Genomic DNA, 14,205 nt, shown 5'->3' with positions numbered 1-14,205 from the left:
CAATTTTGATTGGTCAATGTTAGGTTGATTAGATGGTTGGAGGGACTTCTAGATCCTTCCGGTGGATTCAAGTAAGTTTTTCAGGGGAGTCTTTGCTGTGTGCTCAGAGAGAGAAGTTCGTGTAGAAGTGATAGCCTACTCTTGCCGTATAGATTTTTCGGTAGGAAGGTTGAGTTTAAGATTAAATCCTTTTCTAAATTTAAAGTTTGAAGTTTAAATTAATTGATCTATAATAGTTATTTTTGTTAGTTGGTGAAGTCTTCAGGAGATGTGTGAGGTACTGTGAAAGTTAGAATTTAACATTTAAATAGAAAATTGCTTGATGATATTTTCCTGTTCAAGTTGGTTAAATCAGGAATAGCCTACTGATAAAGAAAATTTATTTTATGTTTTGAGATTCTATATATATTTTTACAAGTTCCTAAATTTAACATTCAAAGCCAAGCAGATTGTTCTGGATAATTCAATAATCTTGTAAATTGGAAATTTACTGGAAATAAGTACTTTGTATTTGATACAACTTGAGTTTAACAGGTTGTGCATTGTCTTTGTGCCTATATTAATTAATAATATTACCTTATTTTGTTTGATTTTTATTTTGAGAAGAAGTATTATTTTATTATTTGTTTCATTTAATATTAGAAGAAGATTATTTTATTTTGAAATTCAATGAAGATTTTTATTTTGAGTTAGTGTTGAAAATATTAGCACTGAGAACTTGAAGGACACAATTATTGAATGACTTGATTCATTGTTAATTTTAAGGCTGGACATGTGAACATTTGATGGGTTATAAATACGAAATAATTGAGAATAAATTAAAAGTAAAAAAAAGATAGCTTGGCGTTGCTGTATTATTAATTTAAATATTTTATAAAATATTAATAATTTTTTATTAAAATTACTATTAATTTATACAGAGTTTAATTATTGAATTCCATTGGAACTTGTTTATTCTTAAAATAAAGGGTTATTGGTTTAGAACCCAATTGATCGCTCTTATACTAAAACAAAAATAGTTGTAATTGGTTTATAGAAATTAACCTTACTATAGACACGTTACAGTTATATAAGATGGTGGATGGCATGACGGAGACACCCAGTCCTTCTGGGATATCCCAGGGACCGATTCTGAGACCTGACCTCTTGAACGTCCCGTGATACAGAGAGTTCCGAATACAGGCGCCGGACGTCAACTTCCTGGTGCGTTATACGGACAATATTACCGTGGTGATGTCCAATCTTGGTCATTTTTACGTGTAAGGCCCTGTATCGTCTAAACCGTAGGTCGTAGGAAGAATCTGACGGAAACTGCTGGTGTGGAATAAAGTACAAAAATATTCCTGTGACTTTTTTACTCTCACTCCATTAAGCCACAAAACGCGTTTAAAGTAAAAACCTTCAATCTAGACAACTTTCCGTGATTATTCGTAATGAAGGTTCTTAAATGGGTCTTTTGGTGTTTTCTTCTATCTCTATTAATTGTTTGCAACGAAAATATCACTCAAAGTCAAAACCTTTAGTAAATTCTTGTCAATTTCATAGGTTAAATTATTCTTTACTTTATTATACTACTAAATTTCGTTCAATTAGATTCGTTCTCGAGATAAAGTTCATTTTTCTTCGAAGTCCATTCGTTATTATTGTACAACACACATTATTTGGCTGAGTGTTAGCGAAGCATTACTCGCTGCACAATTTCCGAAAACGGACACAGCCGTGAAAATGAAATTTGGTGTATTACTATAGTAATTTATAATTCAAGGAAATAAAATTAAAAACTCAATCGCTGCAGCAAAACGTTTCACGGGAAATTAACTTCTAACTGAAGATAATTTAGACACACATGTTATATAATCGTTACTTCAAGAATAAATAAGGTAGGGGTACTCCACATCCCTAGCAACCTACTAAAAAGGAAACTTGAAGAGTCAAATAAAATAAAGAATTTAAATAATCAATGAAGAATCTAAGTATGTTTCATCCAAAACTAAGCAAAACAATATGCCGAGACGATCGTAATTTCCTATTGGCCAGTGGTCAGTTATCAGTGGTTGGTTATTGGGAGCAGCTGGATTTCATACTCAACACTTTCTTTACTTATGTTATAAACAATGCTTTACTTCAAGAATAAATAAGGTAGGGGTACTCCACATCCTAGCAACCTACTAAAAGGAAACTTGAAGAGTCAAATAAAATAAAGAATTTAAATAATCAATGAAGAATCTAAGTATGATTCATCCAAAACTAAGCAAAACAATATGCCGAGACGATCGTAATTTCCTATTGGCCAGTGGTTAGTTATCAGTGGTTGGTTATTGGGAGCAGCTGGATTTTATACTCAACACTTTCTTTACTTATGTTATAAACAATGCTTTACTTCAAGAATAAATAAGGTAGGGGTACTCCACATCCTAGCAACCTACTAAAAGGAAACTTGAAGAGTCAAATAAAATAAAGAATTTAAATAATCAATGTAGAATCTAAGTATGATTCATCTAAAACTAAGCAAAACAATATGCCGAGACGATCGTAATTTCCTATTGGCCAGTGGTCACTTATCAGTGGTTGGTTATTGGGAGCAGCTGGATTTCATACTCAACACTTTCTTTACTTATGTTATAAACAATGCTTTCGTATAGTTTGATTATTTTAAATCAATTATAATTGTTTTATGTTACTTATCTACTTTAGGAAGAGATAAAATTTTTAAAACGTGTTATATTTTAATCATTGAATAATAGGACATATTTGAAAAAATACTTTACCTTCGCAAGTAAAGCAAGATTGAAAGTTTTAATGATAACGATATTTTATTATTTCTATTATTTTTATTTTTATTTATGATAATATTGGTAATAGGTTCTCACAGGGTAGAAGTTGTAGAAAGAGGACCGATACGATTACATCTATGCATGTCAAATTATTTCTCGTAGAAGTTTTGGTTTTTCTGTCCATACTTTTTTTAGTCTTGGTTAAACGAAATCAATTGGTAATTTTAGACTGCTTAATTCAGAGTTAACAAAAATGTAGCAATTGTTAAACGGGACTGTTACGGGGGTTTACTGTGAGGTAGCAACAGACGAGGATTGCTGTTTCAGCGGTTTCGCAATTTAATATCTGTCCCTCTAATAACATTAATCTTTTACTTTCTGCTGTGATGTATGATATTGTGCTGCTGCTTGTGTTCTTGTGCTATAGCTACCTGTTGTTTTAATTTTAGTCTTTCTCAATAATCATTCCGTACAAAATTAAATAATCGCATTATAATTTGATACTTATTTTTACGTTTCGTTAAAGATTAAATTTATTCTTTTTGTTATTATACCAAATTTAATTTATATGTAACAGTATTATACAACAGTTATGTGTCATAATATAACTTTAATTTAAAAGATAAATTAATGATTATAATAAATTAGTTATTTGCAATGAAATGGGAATTTTCTGCAGTATCTCAAATGAGGAACGATTCAGTAGTTTTATAAATAGGGAATTATTGATTTGACGTAGACTCATTCTTTCCCTTGACAGATACCCAAGAAGATTAATGTCTCCCTCGTTTTATCGCTGCACATATTTAGAGAAAGTTGTTCTAAGATTGTGAAAGTTAAAATTAATAGTTATATGTACTAAGGAGGTATTTTATGAGTAAAATTTAAGTAATATTACCTCGTAGGTAATCAGTTTTAGACATGTTTGCAGTGTCAATTAAAGGCGATTAGGATGACGGACTAAGTATTATGACTAGGGATAATACGGACTGTAGATAAATGTTATAAAGTTTAAGATGGACTATCACACTCTAAAAAACCTCTAAAGTTTTTTAAATAAATTTTATTTAGGGAATTTACATCTCATTGAAACAACCGGCTAATATTATGAAAGTTCTTAGCTAAACAATCTATTCGAATTAGTAATGAATTCCCATTCCATTACTATGGTCTGCATTATTATTGATCATTTATCAACTATATGTGACAAGGTAAAATTAAAGTACAGCACAAGGTGGTTTGTTTGTGTCCATTGGGGCACTTTGTCCATTCCCGATAGCAATATACGATCGCATATATTTTAACCTAAAGGGGCAAAAATGTTCTTTGGAATTAATTGTAACACAGAACACAATTGCTAGAGGCTGGGAGTTGCCAGATGCGAGGAGGTCCTAGACGGTGAGAGCACCTAGAGGATTGAACTCTACTTTCTAGAGACTGATAGTTCTCGGAGTATTTTTCCCAAAATCAGGAACCAGATAAAGGTGTGAAACTCTCAGAAGACAAGAGCTTAGAGTGTTCAGTTGTTTGAGGCTGAGACCTCTCAGAATGTGAGATGTTACAAACTCGGGAACCAGATAACAGTCTGGAAATCTCAAATGATAAGAGCTTAGATTGTTCAGTATCTAGGGGCTGAGTACTCTCAGACTATGACGTGGCTCAAACTCAGGAACTCTCAGAAGACAAGAGCTTAGAGTGTTCAATTGTTTGAGGCTGAGACCTCTCAGAATGTGAGATGTCACAAACTCGGGAACCAGATAACAGTCTGGAAATCTCAAATGATAAGAGCTTAGATTGTTCAGTATCTAGGGGCTGAGTACTCTCAGACTATGACGTGGCTCAAACTCAGGAACTCTCAGAAGACAAGAGCTTAGAGTGTTCAATTGTTTGAGGCTGAGACCTCTCAGAATGTGAGATGTCACAAACTCGGGAACCAGATAACAGTCTGGAAATCTCAAATGATAAGAGCTTAGATTGTTCAGTATCTAGGGGCTGAGTACTCTCAGACTGTGACGTGGCTCAAACTCAGGAACTCTCAGAAGACAAGAGCTTAGAGTGTTCAATTGTTTGAGGCTGAGACCTCTCAGAATGTGAGATGTCACAAACTCGGGAACCAGATAACAGTCTGGAAATCCCAAAGACAAGAGCTTAGAGTGTTCAGTATCTAGGGGCTGAGTACTCTCAGACTGTGACGTGGCTCAAATTCAGGAACTCTCAGAAGACATGATCTGAGAGGTGTTTAATTCATAGCGGCTGAGTACTCTCGTAGTGGGACATGCCCTAAAAGTCCGGAACCAGATAGAGGTCTGAAACTCTCAGAATGCGGAGCTTTAAAGTGTTTTTCTTCTACACTTCAGTTTACTGGAGCAGGAGTTTCAGTGACACAATTTTCATTTACTAGAATTTATAACTGTAACTATAATATCCATAATTATCTTGATCGATAAGTCAAAGACGACTGTTAGAGTAACGATAGTTACTCTTCAGTTATTCTCTATTCTATACGCATTGAAGTTAGTGATTATTATTATGATGATGATTAGCTAGCTATACCTCCAGTAATCATCCTAAGTATCTACAGGTACCGTCCCACAGTATTTATGCAAATGTGAACACGAGCATGGTATAGAGGACCCTGGACCCAGAAATTGCTAATTTGAGACTCGCTTCATTACTATACGCGATAAATCTCATTATACTAATTATATGACTAATTAAACAGTTACATAGGTGTTTAGATATTTAACAAGTTGTTAACATAGTTTTGAAGTTATTCAATTACCTTACTAAGTAGGTTTAAGTGGAATTCAACCTTCATTTCATTTAATTTGTTTTAAATGCTCTAAACAACCACGTCAGTTAAGAAAATGTTGTGAAACACTTTTGAAGGGAAAAAATAAAACGAACCGATATTGTTAGAAACATTTTCTTGTATGTATATCTTAAATGTAATATAATCACTTAATTCGATGTTTTTCGAGCATAAAACTCACGGAGAAGTAATCTGTCATATACATGATATTTATGATATTTACGAATATATCAGAATGTATACAAAACAGTAATTCGTTCATCTTTTGGGCTTGGATAAGTTTGTAAATCTCCAGAATTTCAAATAGTTATTCTACTTTTACAGCTCCGTATTTATGATCAAATATGATGTAGTAAATACCAAACTAACATTTTATTTTATAAATGATTAAGGTTTGAGTTTGCGTAACAGTGCGAATAAAACGAGATGACATAAACGACAGTTCCAGCCAATCTAGACATCCAAGAACCCCCCTTGGTTTTCTGTGAAAACTGTGAAATATAATGTACAATGCAAGATTCATATTTTGGCAATATTTATTCCATCATGTACAGATTTCAAAGCTAAATTGTGAATCTTTGCATTTTGTGTTTCAGTCCCGGATATTCGGAACAAAACGCCTACTGGGTAGGTGCCACAGACTCCGGTTTGGAGGGAGACTTCCGGTGGGTGGATACTCTACCCTTCAGTTATACAAGTGAGTCTATTCATATCTAATACATGAACTACTACTTAGAGTTGAAGAGTACTGTAAGATATTCGTAACTTTGTCACTAAAGTCAATTGTTTCTTAGCATATCCCAAGGTCAGGTCAAAGAAGGTGATCGATTTAAAACGCACCTTTCATACATAATATACAAAGCTTCATAAACTCTCACCTCCAAGAAGTGGATACAGTAGCATATCATTGGTCACAGTGCTAAACTATTAACTTGAGATTTTTTTCGAACAAGTTATTTTCTGGTTCGAGATGTTCGCTGGCCTCATGATCCAAAGCGTCGAACTTTGCATCTGGGATAGAGATAGCGTAGATTCAAATTCTGTTTGTGGTTGAAGCACTTGGTACCATCACCGTCGACCATGAAATGAACCGACTATTCTCTTTATATTGCTTGAAGAGATTCTCGCAATACTAATTGCTATAATTTACACAATTTCCATGAGTATAAGATACTATCAGACTGTAAATAGCATGTTACATTTAACATAACTGTCTAAAGCTGTCGATGTTTTGATAACCTTTGAAGAAACTGTTTGAACCAGCAGCTTTCATGGTCAGTGCAGCCCTTGCCTGATTGGTGTTCAATAGACCTAGTCCGATGTAATGTATCAACTTTGCTGTGTGGAAAATTGTGACCATCAGGTGGCTGGTAATCTTTAACTTAAAACTTAAAATTAAACTTAAATCTCGGATGTGTAAAACTCTGCAGATTAAGGTTTGGGGAAGGGTTTGTCTAACAGGAGTTTCACCGTGTTTAGATTTAAGTTTAAGTTTTAAGTTAAAGATTACCAGCCACCTGATGGTCACAATGTTCCACACAGCAAAGTTCCACAGCTGCACAGTGTGGCGATTCCACTAAGCTGCCAAGCTTGTTACGTAGACTTATATAGAGCAATATTCGTCTATCCTGCCAGACCAATAATTTAGTATTTTGCTTCCTTGAAATAGCACATCTCACAAATGTTCTTCGTATACAAGAACTAATTAATAACCTTGTAACGACATTTTTCGACGAAACGTATCGCAACTGACTCAGATATTCTCAGTCGTGAAATGGGGTAAAGTATTCCAGGTGTCGGGAGAAGGTAGTTAGAATGGAAAAATCAAAGGCTCAGATTGAGAGCAGAGTCAACCTAAGTGGACTCAATACGAACGCTCGGTATCATCACAGCCCAGGCTCCAAATAGGGTATGAGGATGGAGTATGGACAAGAAGAATTTGGAAACAAAAGCGTTGGGAAAGAGGCTACCAAAAAGAATTAAGATTCTGTTGCAATTTCTCTAGCGGGAGAAGAGAAAGAGACGCTCGGATTGCTCTAGCGCAGGGTGAAAGGTTCCGCATGGAATGCTCTAGCGGGTGAGGGGATAGAGGCGCACGGATTTTTCTAGCGCAGGACGAAAGATTCCGCTTGGATTTCTCTTGCGGGGACAGAGAAAGAGGCGCTCAGATTGCTCTAGCGCAGGGCGAAAGGTTCCGCTTGGATTGTTCTAGCAGGCAAGGGGATAGAGGCATTCGGATTTCTCTAGCGCAGGACGAAAAGTTCTGCTTGGATTTCTCTAGCGAGGAAAGAAAAACACGAGGTCGGATTGCTCTAGCGCAGGACGAAAGGTTCCGCTTGGATTTCTCTTGCGGGGTCAGAGAAAGAGGCGCTCGGATTGCTCTAGCGCAGGGCGAAAGGTTCCGCTTGGATTGCTCTTGTAGGCGATGGGATGGAGGCACTCGGATTTCTCTAGCGCAGGACGAAAAAGTTCCGCTTGGAATGCTCTAGCGGGGAAAGACGAAGAGGCACTCGGATTGCTCTAGCACAGGGCGTAAAGGTTCTTCTGGGATTTCTCTAGCAGGCGAGGGAATGGAGGCACTCGAATTTCTCGAGCGGAGGACGAAAAGTTCCGCTTGGATTGCTTTAGCGGGGAATTGCTCTAGCACAAGGTGATTTTCTTACCTGTTAGTCGCGAAGCGTGGTCGGGTTTTGAGGAACGGAGAGCTTCCTGTGGTGTTCTCCCAAGAACGAATGAGCTGTACTTGTGATGGTCTCCCTTAAATAGCAACCGGGTTGGCGCATGCGCAGAACCCTCAATATTGTACGAGGGGAATAGCTGCGGTGACGGCAACATCTCTCCATAGGGCTATATGGTCTGCTTATTCCAACCTGTTTGAAATGGCGGCGCTGGCGTTTCTGAAGACTCCACGGTATTCTTTATTGTAGGGATGGGGTCGTAAGGGGTCCGTAGGCATAGGGAAAAATCTGCCGACTTGTGTAAAGCGGCGCTGCAGGACGTATGGGATATAGGAATTAGATGGGCGTGTAGGGGTGTTTAGGCGAGAGTTAAAGAAAATGAAGAGTGTAGAGCTAGACGTAGGACCGTGGGAGTGGACGCTGAGATAAAATAAGTTAGGAACAACAGGACGACGGTAATAGCGGAAGGCGGAAAATAAAAAGGTCAAGGGCAATAAGGGAATCCGAACCCCGGCAAACAGAGTTTCTATTAGAAAGGGCGAGGAATAAGGACGGGGACGAATAAGGGTCGTTGCAACCATTTGTAGAAAAGTATTGGTGTTAGTACATACAACTTATGAATTATTTATTTTACTGAGTTCAAGGTTTATAATTATTTTCAAGAACGATTACGCATAGAGACAGCGTACAATACAACACATTTTGTGTTTATATTTAAGACACAAAACATTGATGAAAAGTTAGTGTACAATGCTTATTCTATGAACAAGACCCATGGGTTAGTAACAGTTGAATTTGCTTATAAATATATATTTTTGATTAATATTTTTATGGTTATTACTTTTTAATACAAATCAGTTAGTGTTGACTCCAATACCACTAAGACTTCAGCCAGCTATGGAGATAATCTAAATTCTCTCCTCAACGTCTTTTGTACTCTGTGAAAGGTCATAAGTGAATTTAACTTTTTGGCAAAAAACACCAAATCTCATGCAGGAAGCTCTACGGTGAAAATCTTTTCTGGCTTTTAACCGAAAGTTCCTTTGAACACTAACAAGTTTTTATCAGTATGACAAGAAAACACAAAATGCTTGTTCTTGCTTTGTGGTAGTCATTTGAGGAGAGTCTGTACAAGTACAGGGTCGAAGGAACTGATAAAAAAATGCGATAATCACAGACAGGATTTGAACCTGTGCTATCTCTACTCTAACTGAAAGTACGATGTTTTATATCGCCTGATTGCCAAACCTGAATTAACCTAATTTATCGCTAAAAGTACGTTAAACGCTCAGAGATCTGTTTTAAACCTGAACAAATACCAACAATGAAAGTGAATGAACGGCCAGATGGCCACTAAGTGAAGCTCATTACCCAGCATTAGCATGATTAATCACCACCTCATCCATTAGTTCCACATTCATTACATGTGGTAACATCCAGCATCTGCAACATTCATACTTGCACCACTTACTTGTGTATCATTCAAGTTTAGGTGGCTTGGCAACTGTCAATATGAGTGTTGTGTTCTATTGACAACATACACAATCAGGATGTTCTGTCTAAATGGATACACGTTAAGTAAAAGGTTAAAATCTCTGAATGGAAGTCTTAAAACCTTCACTGGCCCTAATTTCCCCATTTACTTCTGTTAGGAGGTATTTTGGGATATGTACATAAAATAAAGGCATTGCAGTGTTCAAATATTTAATTTAAATACAATTTTCAAACAAAGTTTAACACCGGTCTTATGAATAAAAAACCTATTCTAAACACATAAAAAATATAGTTAAAATTTAAATAAATACTTCCATTATGTTCGATCGGCATATATTTTACCCTATGCATATACAAGGTACTGTAACAAAATTACTAACGGAATGACTACTGCATTCATTCTTTACGTAATCATAAAATTTACGTCATTTCCAATGTTATAATGTTACGTCATACTCACCAAACAGAATAGTACGGATATTGAAAATTTTAATACTAAACGTCCTCGTATTCAGATGTTAAATTCCAAACATTTTGTAAATTAAAATTACAAATAAAAACAGTTTTATAACAGAAAAACAGTCCAATAGACAAATAAATACGCGAGGACGATTATTTATTGATAGTAATATTATTCCTAAAAGTGTACTGATGTATTTTGGAAATGTGTATAAATATAATGCATATTTGTTTATAAAAAAATGTGTAACTATTAAAAGAGTTATTTATACTTTAAATTTCCTACTCAACTTACAATAATTTAATAGTTCAAAGGATCCTTTCAAAATTATCCTTTGCACGTTTCAAACCTTCCATCGCCAACAACAAAACAACAAACTTTACACAAAGGAACGGAATAGTTGTCTGTCACTGTTCCTTTTGTTTTCAATCTGCTTATCTGTTTAACTCTACAGCCTAATTTGATAATTTCTCTCCTCTGTTTCTCTTTCATTGCCATCATTACGTGTAGGTATTATTTAGAATATAACGTTAACTTGCGCTTTCATAAGATACGTTAAATGGTGGCTAATCACAAAGTTGTTCATCTTAGTGTTCTTCCTTGTTTTAAACATAAAGTTTACTTGTAGTTATTACTTAAATATTTAGGAACTGCAAGTATTTTACTACTAATTTGTGTGCACACAGTTTAGCGAAGTGCACAGCTATACAATTAACACTATACACTATGTCTACATCGTACAATTTTAATTTCAATAATAAACAAGGTAGGAGTGTGCCACACCACGTGTCGCTTTACAGGCTTCGCTGAGGTTTAGTGCAAAATGTCAAGTCTATATCTCATTTTATTATTGACCGACATAATGGTAGACAATCATACGGCAAAGAAACTTTTACATTTCCATAAACAAAAGAGAAATTATGTCAGCCTACTGTGTGATAGGATTTAACGACGCTCGTCTAAATTCGTTGAACGTGAAAAATCATAGAACTCTTTCTAGTCTACGAAAAAAATGAAGTTTCATGAAAAAATGTCAAGCCTACAGATTATTTAATTTAAATTTGTTTTTCATTAAATATGTTTTCATATCAGTGTTTAAATATAAAAGTATATTCAGTCAGTCGCCATAAAATAATGCAAAATGTGTTGGGGTGATTTGGGTAACTGATAATATATAATTAAAAACTCTAACGAGCATAATAAAATAAGGTTTTTTACAAATTTGTTTCTCTGCTAATTACTCGTTGCCATCATGTTTTCCCACAGGACCATTGTAAAATTATTCGCTAGCGCTCAGCAAAATCCCATAGACGTGCACCATAATCAAAGTCAGTGTTCGACATATAGAAATAAAGCTTCATGGAAAATTCAAAACCTTATATGTCAGTTCCTTTTTTATCGTGTGGATAGACACGTATGACATTTTCCCAGCCCCACGAGTGCTCAGTCAATAATAAAGGTAAATGGTGCATGTTCTTATACATTTTTATATTAAATTAAGAAATTATAAAACTGCATAGAGGAATCTTCGGCCTAAACCCGGCAAAAATGAGCGAAGCGCTGTCATAAAGTGTGTTTCACGACAGTGTGGGTCAAAGGTTCGCGTTTCTTTTAAGTTACGACTCCCTCAGCCGGCAACTTCCAACATTATGTTTTCTATCGGCCGTAGTTTTCTACCGCCTTTCTCCAACTCCCTTCGCAGTTCTTGTACCCAAACCTTTTTATAGCTCGGCCCAATCGAGCTATCATGGATACTATGTATCTTGAATAGTTCTTCATAGCTCTAGAAATTTCTAATTTTCAACACGGTGGAAAGTATAATTCATAGCCTACTCTTTATTATGAGGGATATGTTATGTAAATTTTCCAGATAATCATACTCAAATTATTAGGGAATATAATTACTATTATAGAAGCACTCTGGCATGTAGTATATTATCAGAGTAGAAATTAAAGATTAAAATAAATATATTCATTTTTTTAATAATCGTATTTAATATTTGGTATTTTATTGATGAATACTAAAAATAACTATTTATATAAAATAAGCGTTTTATTATCTTGCAAAGCTCGTGAAACTTCAAAACGTTTATATATAGGTCTATATAATGGAATATAAATTAATAAAAACATATATAACACATGGAACTTATAATTGTAATAAAATAAGTAGAATATGCCTTGCCTTCTCTATAATTGTAAGTTTTAGAAAAACCGATAATTTTAATCGAGTTGTATGGAAAAATTGATATTTTTAATTTATGAGCAAAAAATATTTAAATAGACATTTATAAAAATAACCCTTGGATAGTACTGGTTTTATAAACTGTATAAACATTTGTTGAAATAATCGTTTACAGCCGGTATCAACAATCATAATTAATTGTGATAAGTTAATTTCAGTTCTTAAAAATGTCACTAAAATCTGAAAATGTATATATGTATATATATATATATATATTTATTTATTTATTTATTTATATTATATGTAACTAATATGATATTTTATGTATGTATGGTTTAGTTGACTTAAACTCGAGTTCTTTGGTAACCGAAGCCATCAATTAGAGCGTTAATGTTCACGAAAAATGTTTCTTTTCCTGTTGTTGGGAAAGCATGAGGGTAGTAGGGTCTTGGCCTTTCAATATAGAGGTGTAAAACTAGTGTTTGAAGACTATTTTACAGGCTGACTAAAAATCCAAAGGAGATTAGCGGCTAGGCTGTTTTATATAGCATCAATTATATGTAACGAATTACATAGACGCTTTTCTCTTGGAAGTGATGACCTTAATATTAACTTAAAACTTTCACTCATAAACTTTAAATTTGACTACCATTATCTGTATTAGCTTAGAATAGACGATAAAATCTCTATAATTCACGAGTATTGAACCAAATACAATCAATATCAATACTTACAAGTTTCAAAACTTTGAATGGATAAAATAGTTTCAAAGTATATAATTTTAAGTGTACGTACGTTCCTATCTGTATAAAATTTTAAATAGATTATAATACCTATCTTACTACCTTTTGCTACTATATTTGGAACTGTTTTTATATTTAATAATATATGTTTTAGTCAAATCCTCCACATCGAAGTGGAAGTTTTTCCTTCTTTAAAAAATTGTATTCTATAACGAATTTCTAGAATAAAGATCCACTCCGGGATAGAATTAAACCCAAAAATAGCGCATTAAGCCGCAAAGAACATAAAGGCGGAAAGCATTGTCGTTTCGGTCTGATTTATTGTCCAATACAATCCTCAGTAATGTCTTTTATAGATATTGGAAAACACGTCTGGCCGAGTCCCGACCTCTGATTACATACAGCTCTGTTACTGTACATGCCAGAATGATACACCCTGCTGTCACCTCTGCAGTCTTGGCACAAGGTGACATGACTGATACCTGTCTCTGTTACTGTACATGCCAGAATGATACACCCTGCTGTCACCTTTGCAGTTTTGGCACAAGGTGACATGATTGATACCTGTCTCTGTTACTGTACATGCCAGAATGATACACCCTGCTGTCACCTCTGCAGTCTTGGCACAAGGTGACATGACTGATACCTGTCTCTGTTACTGTACATGCCAGAATGATACACCCTGCTGTCACCTCTGCAGTCTTGGCACAAGGTGACATGACTGATACCTGTCTCTGTTACTGTACATGCCAGAATGATACACCCTGCTGTCACCTTTGCAGTCTTGGCACAAGGTGACATGACAGATACCTGTCTCTGTTACTGTACATGCCAGAATGATACACCCTGCTGTCACCTTTGCAGTCTTGGCACAAGGTGACATGACTGATACCTGTCTCTGTTACTGTACATGCCAGAATGATACACCCTGCTGTCACCTCTGCAGTCTTGGCACAAGGTGACATGACTGATACCTGTCACTGTTACTGTACATGCCAGAATGATACACCCTGCTGTCACCTCTGCAGTCTTGGCACAAGGTGACATGACTGATACCTG

At 35.2% G+C, this 14,205-nt stretch overlaps 1 protein-coding gene across 1 annotated transcript in view; it reads left to right on the top strand.

The window, feature by feature from the left end:
• The window catches only part of LOC124355534, a 248,782-nt gene that overhangs the window by 98,557 nt on the left and 136,020 nt on the right, over positions 1-14,205 (top strand). The window contains exon 6 of the mRNA XM_046806698.1: positions 6,183-6,283. Within this exon, the coding sequence (XP_046662654.1) occupies positions 6,183-6,283 (101 nt within the window). The remainder of the gene's footprint in view (positions 1-6,182; positions 6,284-14,205) is intronic.

The sequence above is a fragment of the Homalodisca vitripennis genome, chromosome 2 (assembly GCF_021130785.1).
Source record: "Homalodisca vitripennis isolate AUS2020 chromosome 2, UT_GWSS_2.1, whole genome shotgun sequence".
Classification (NCBI taxonomy): domain Eukaryota; kingdom Metazoa; phylum Arthropoda; class Insecta; order Hemiptera; family Cicadellidae; genus Homalodisca; species Homalodisca vitripennis.
The sequence above is the reverse complement of the archived record's forward strand: the minus strand, read 5'-3'. Positions and strand labels throughout refer to the sequence as shown.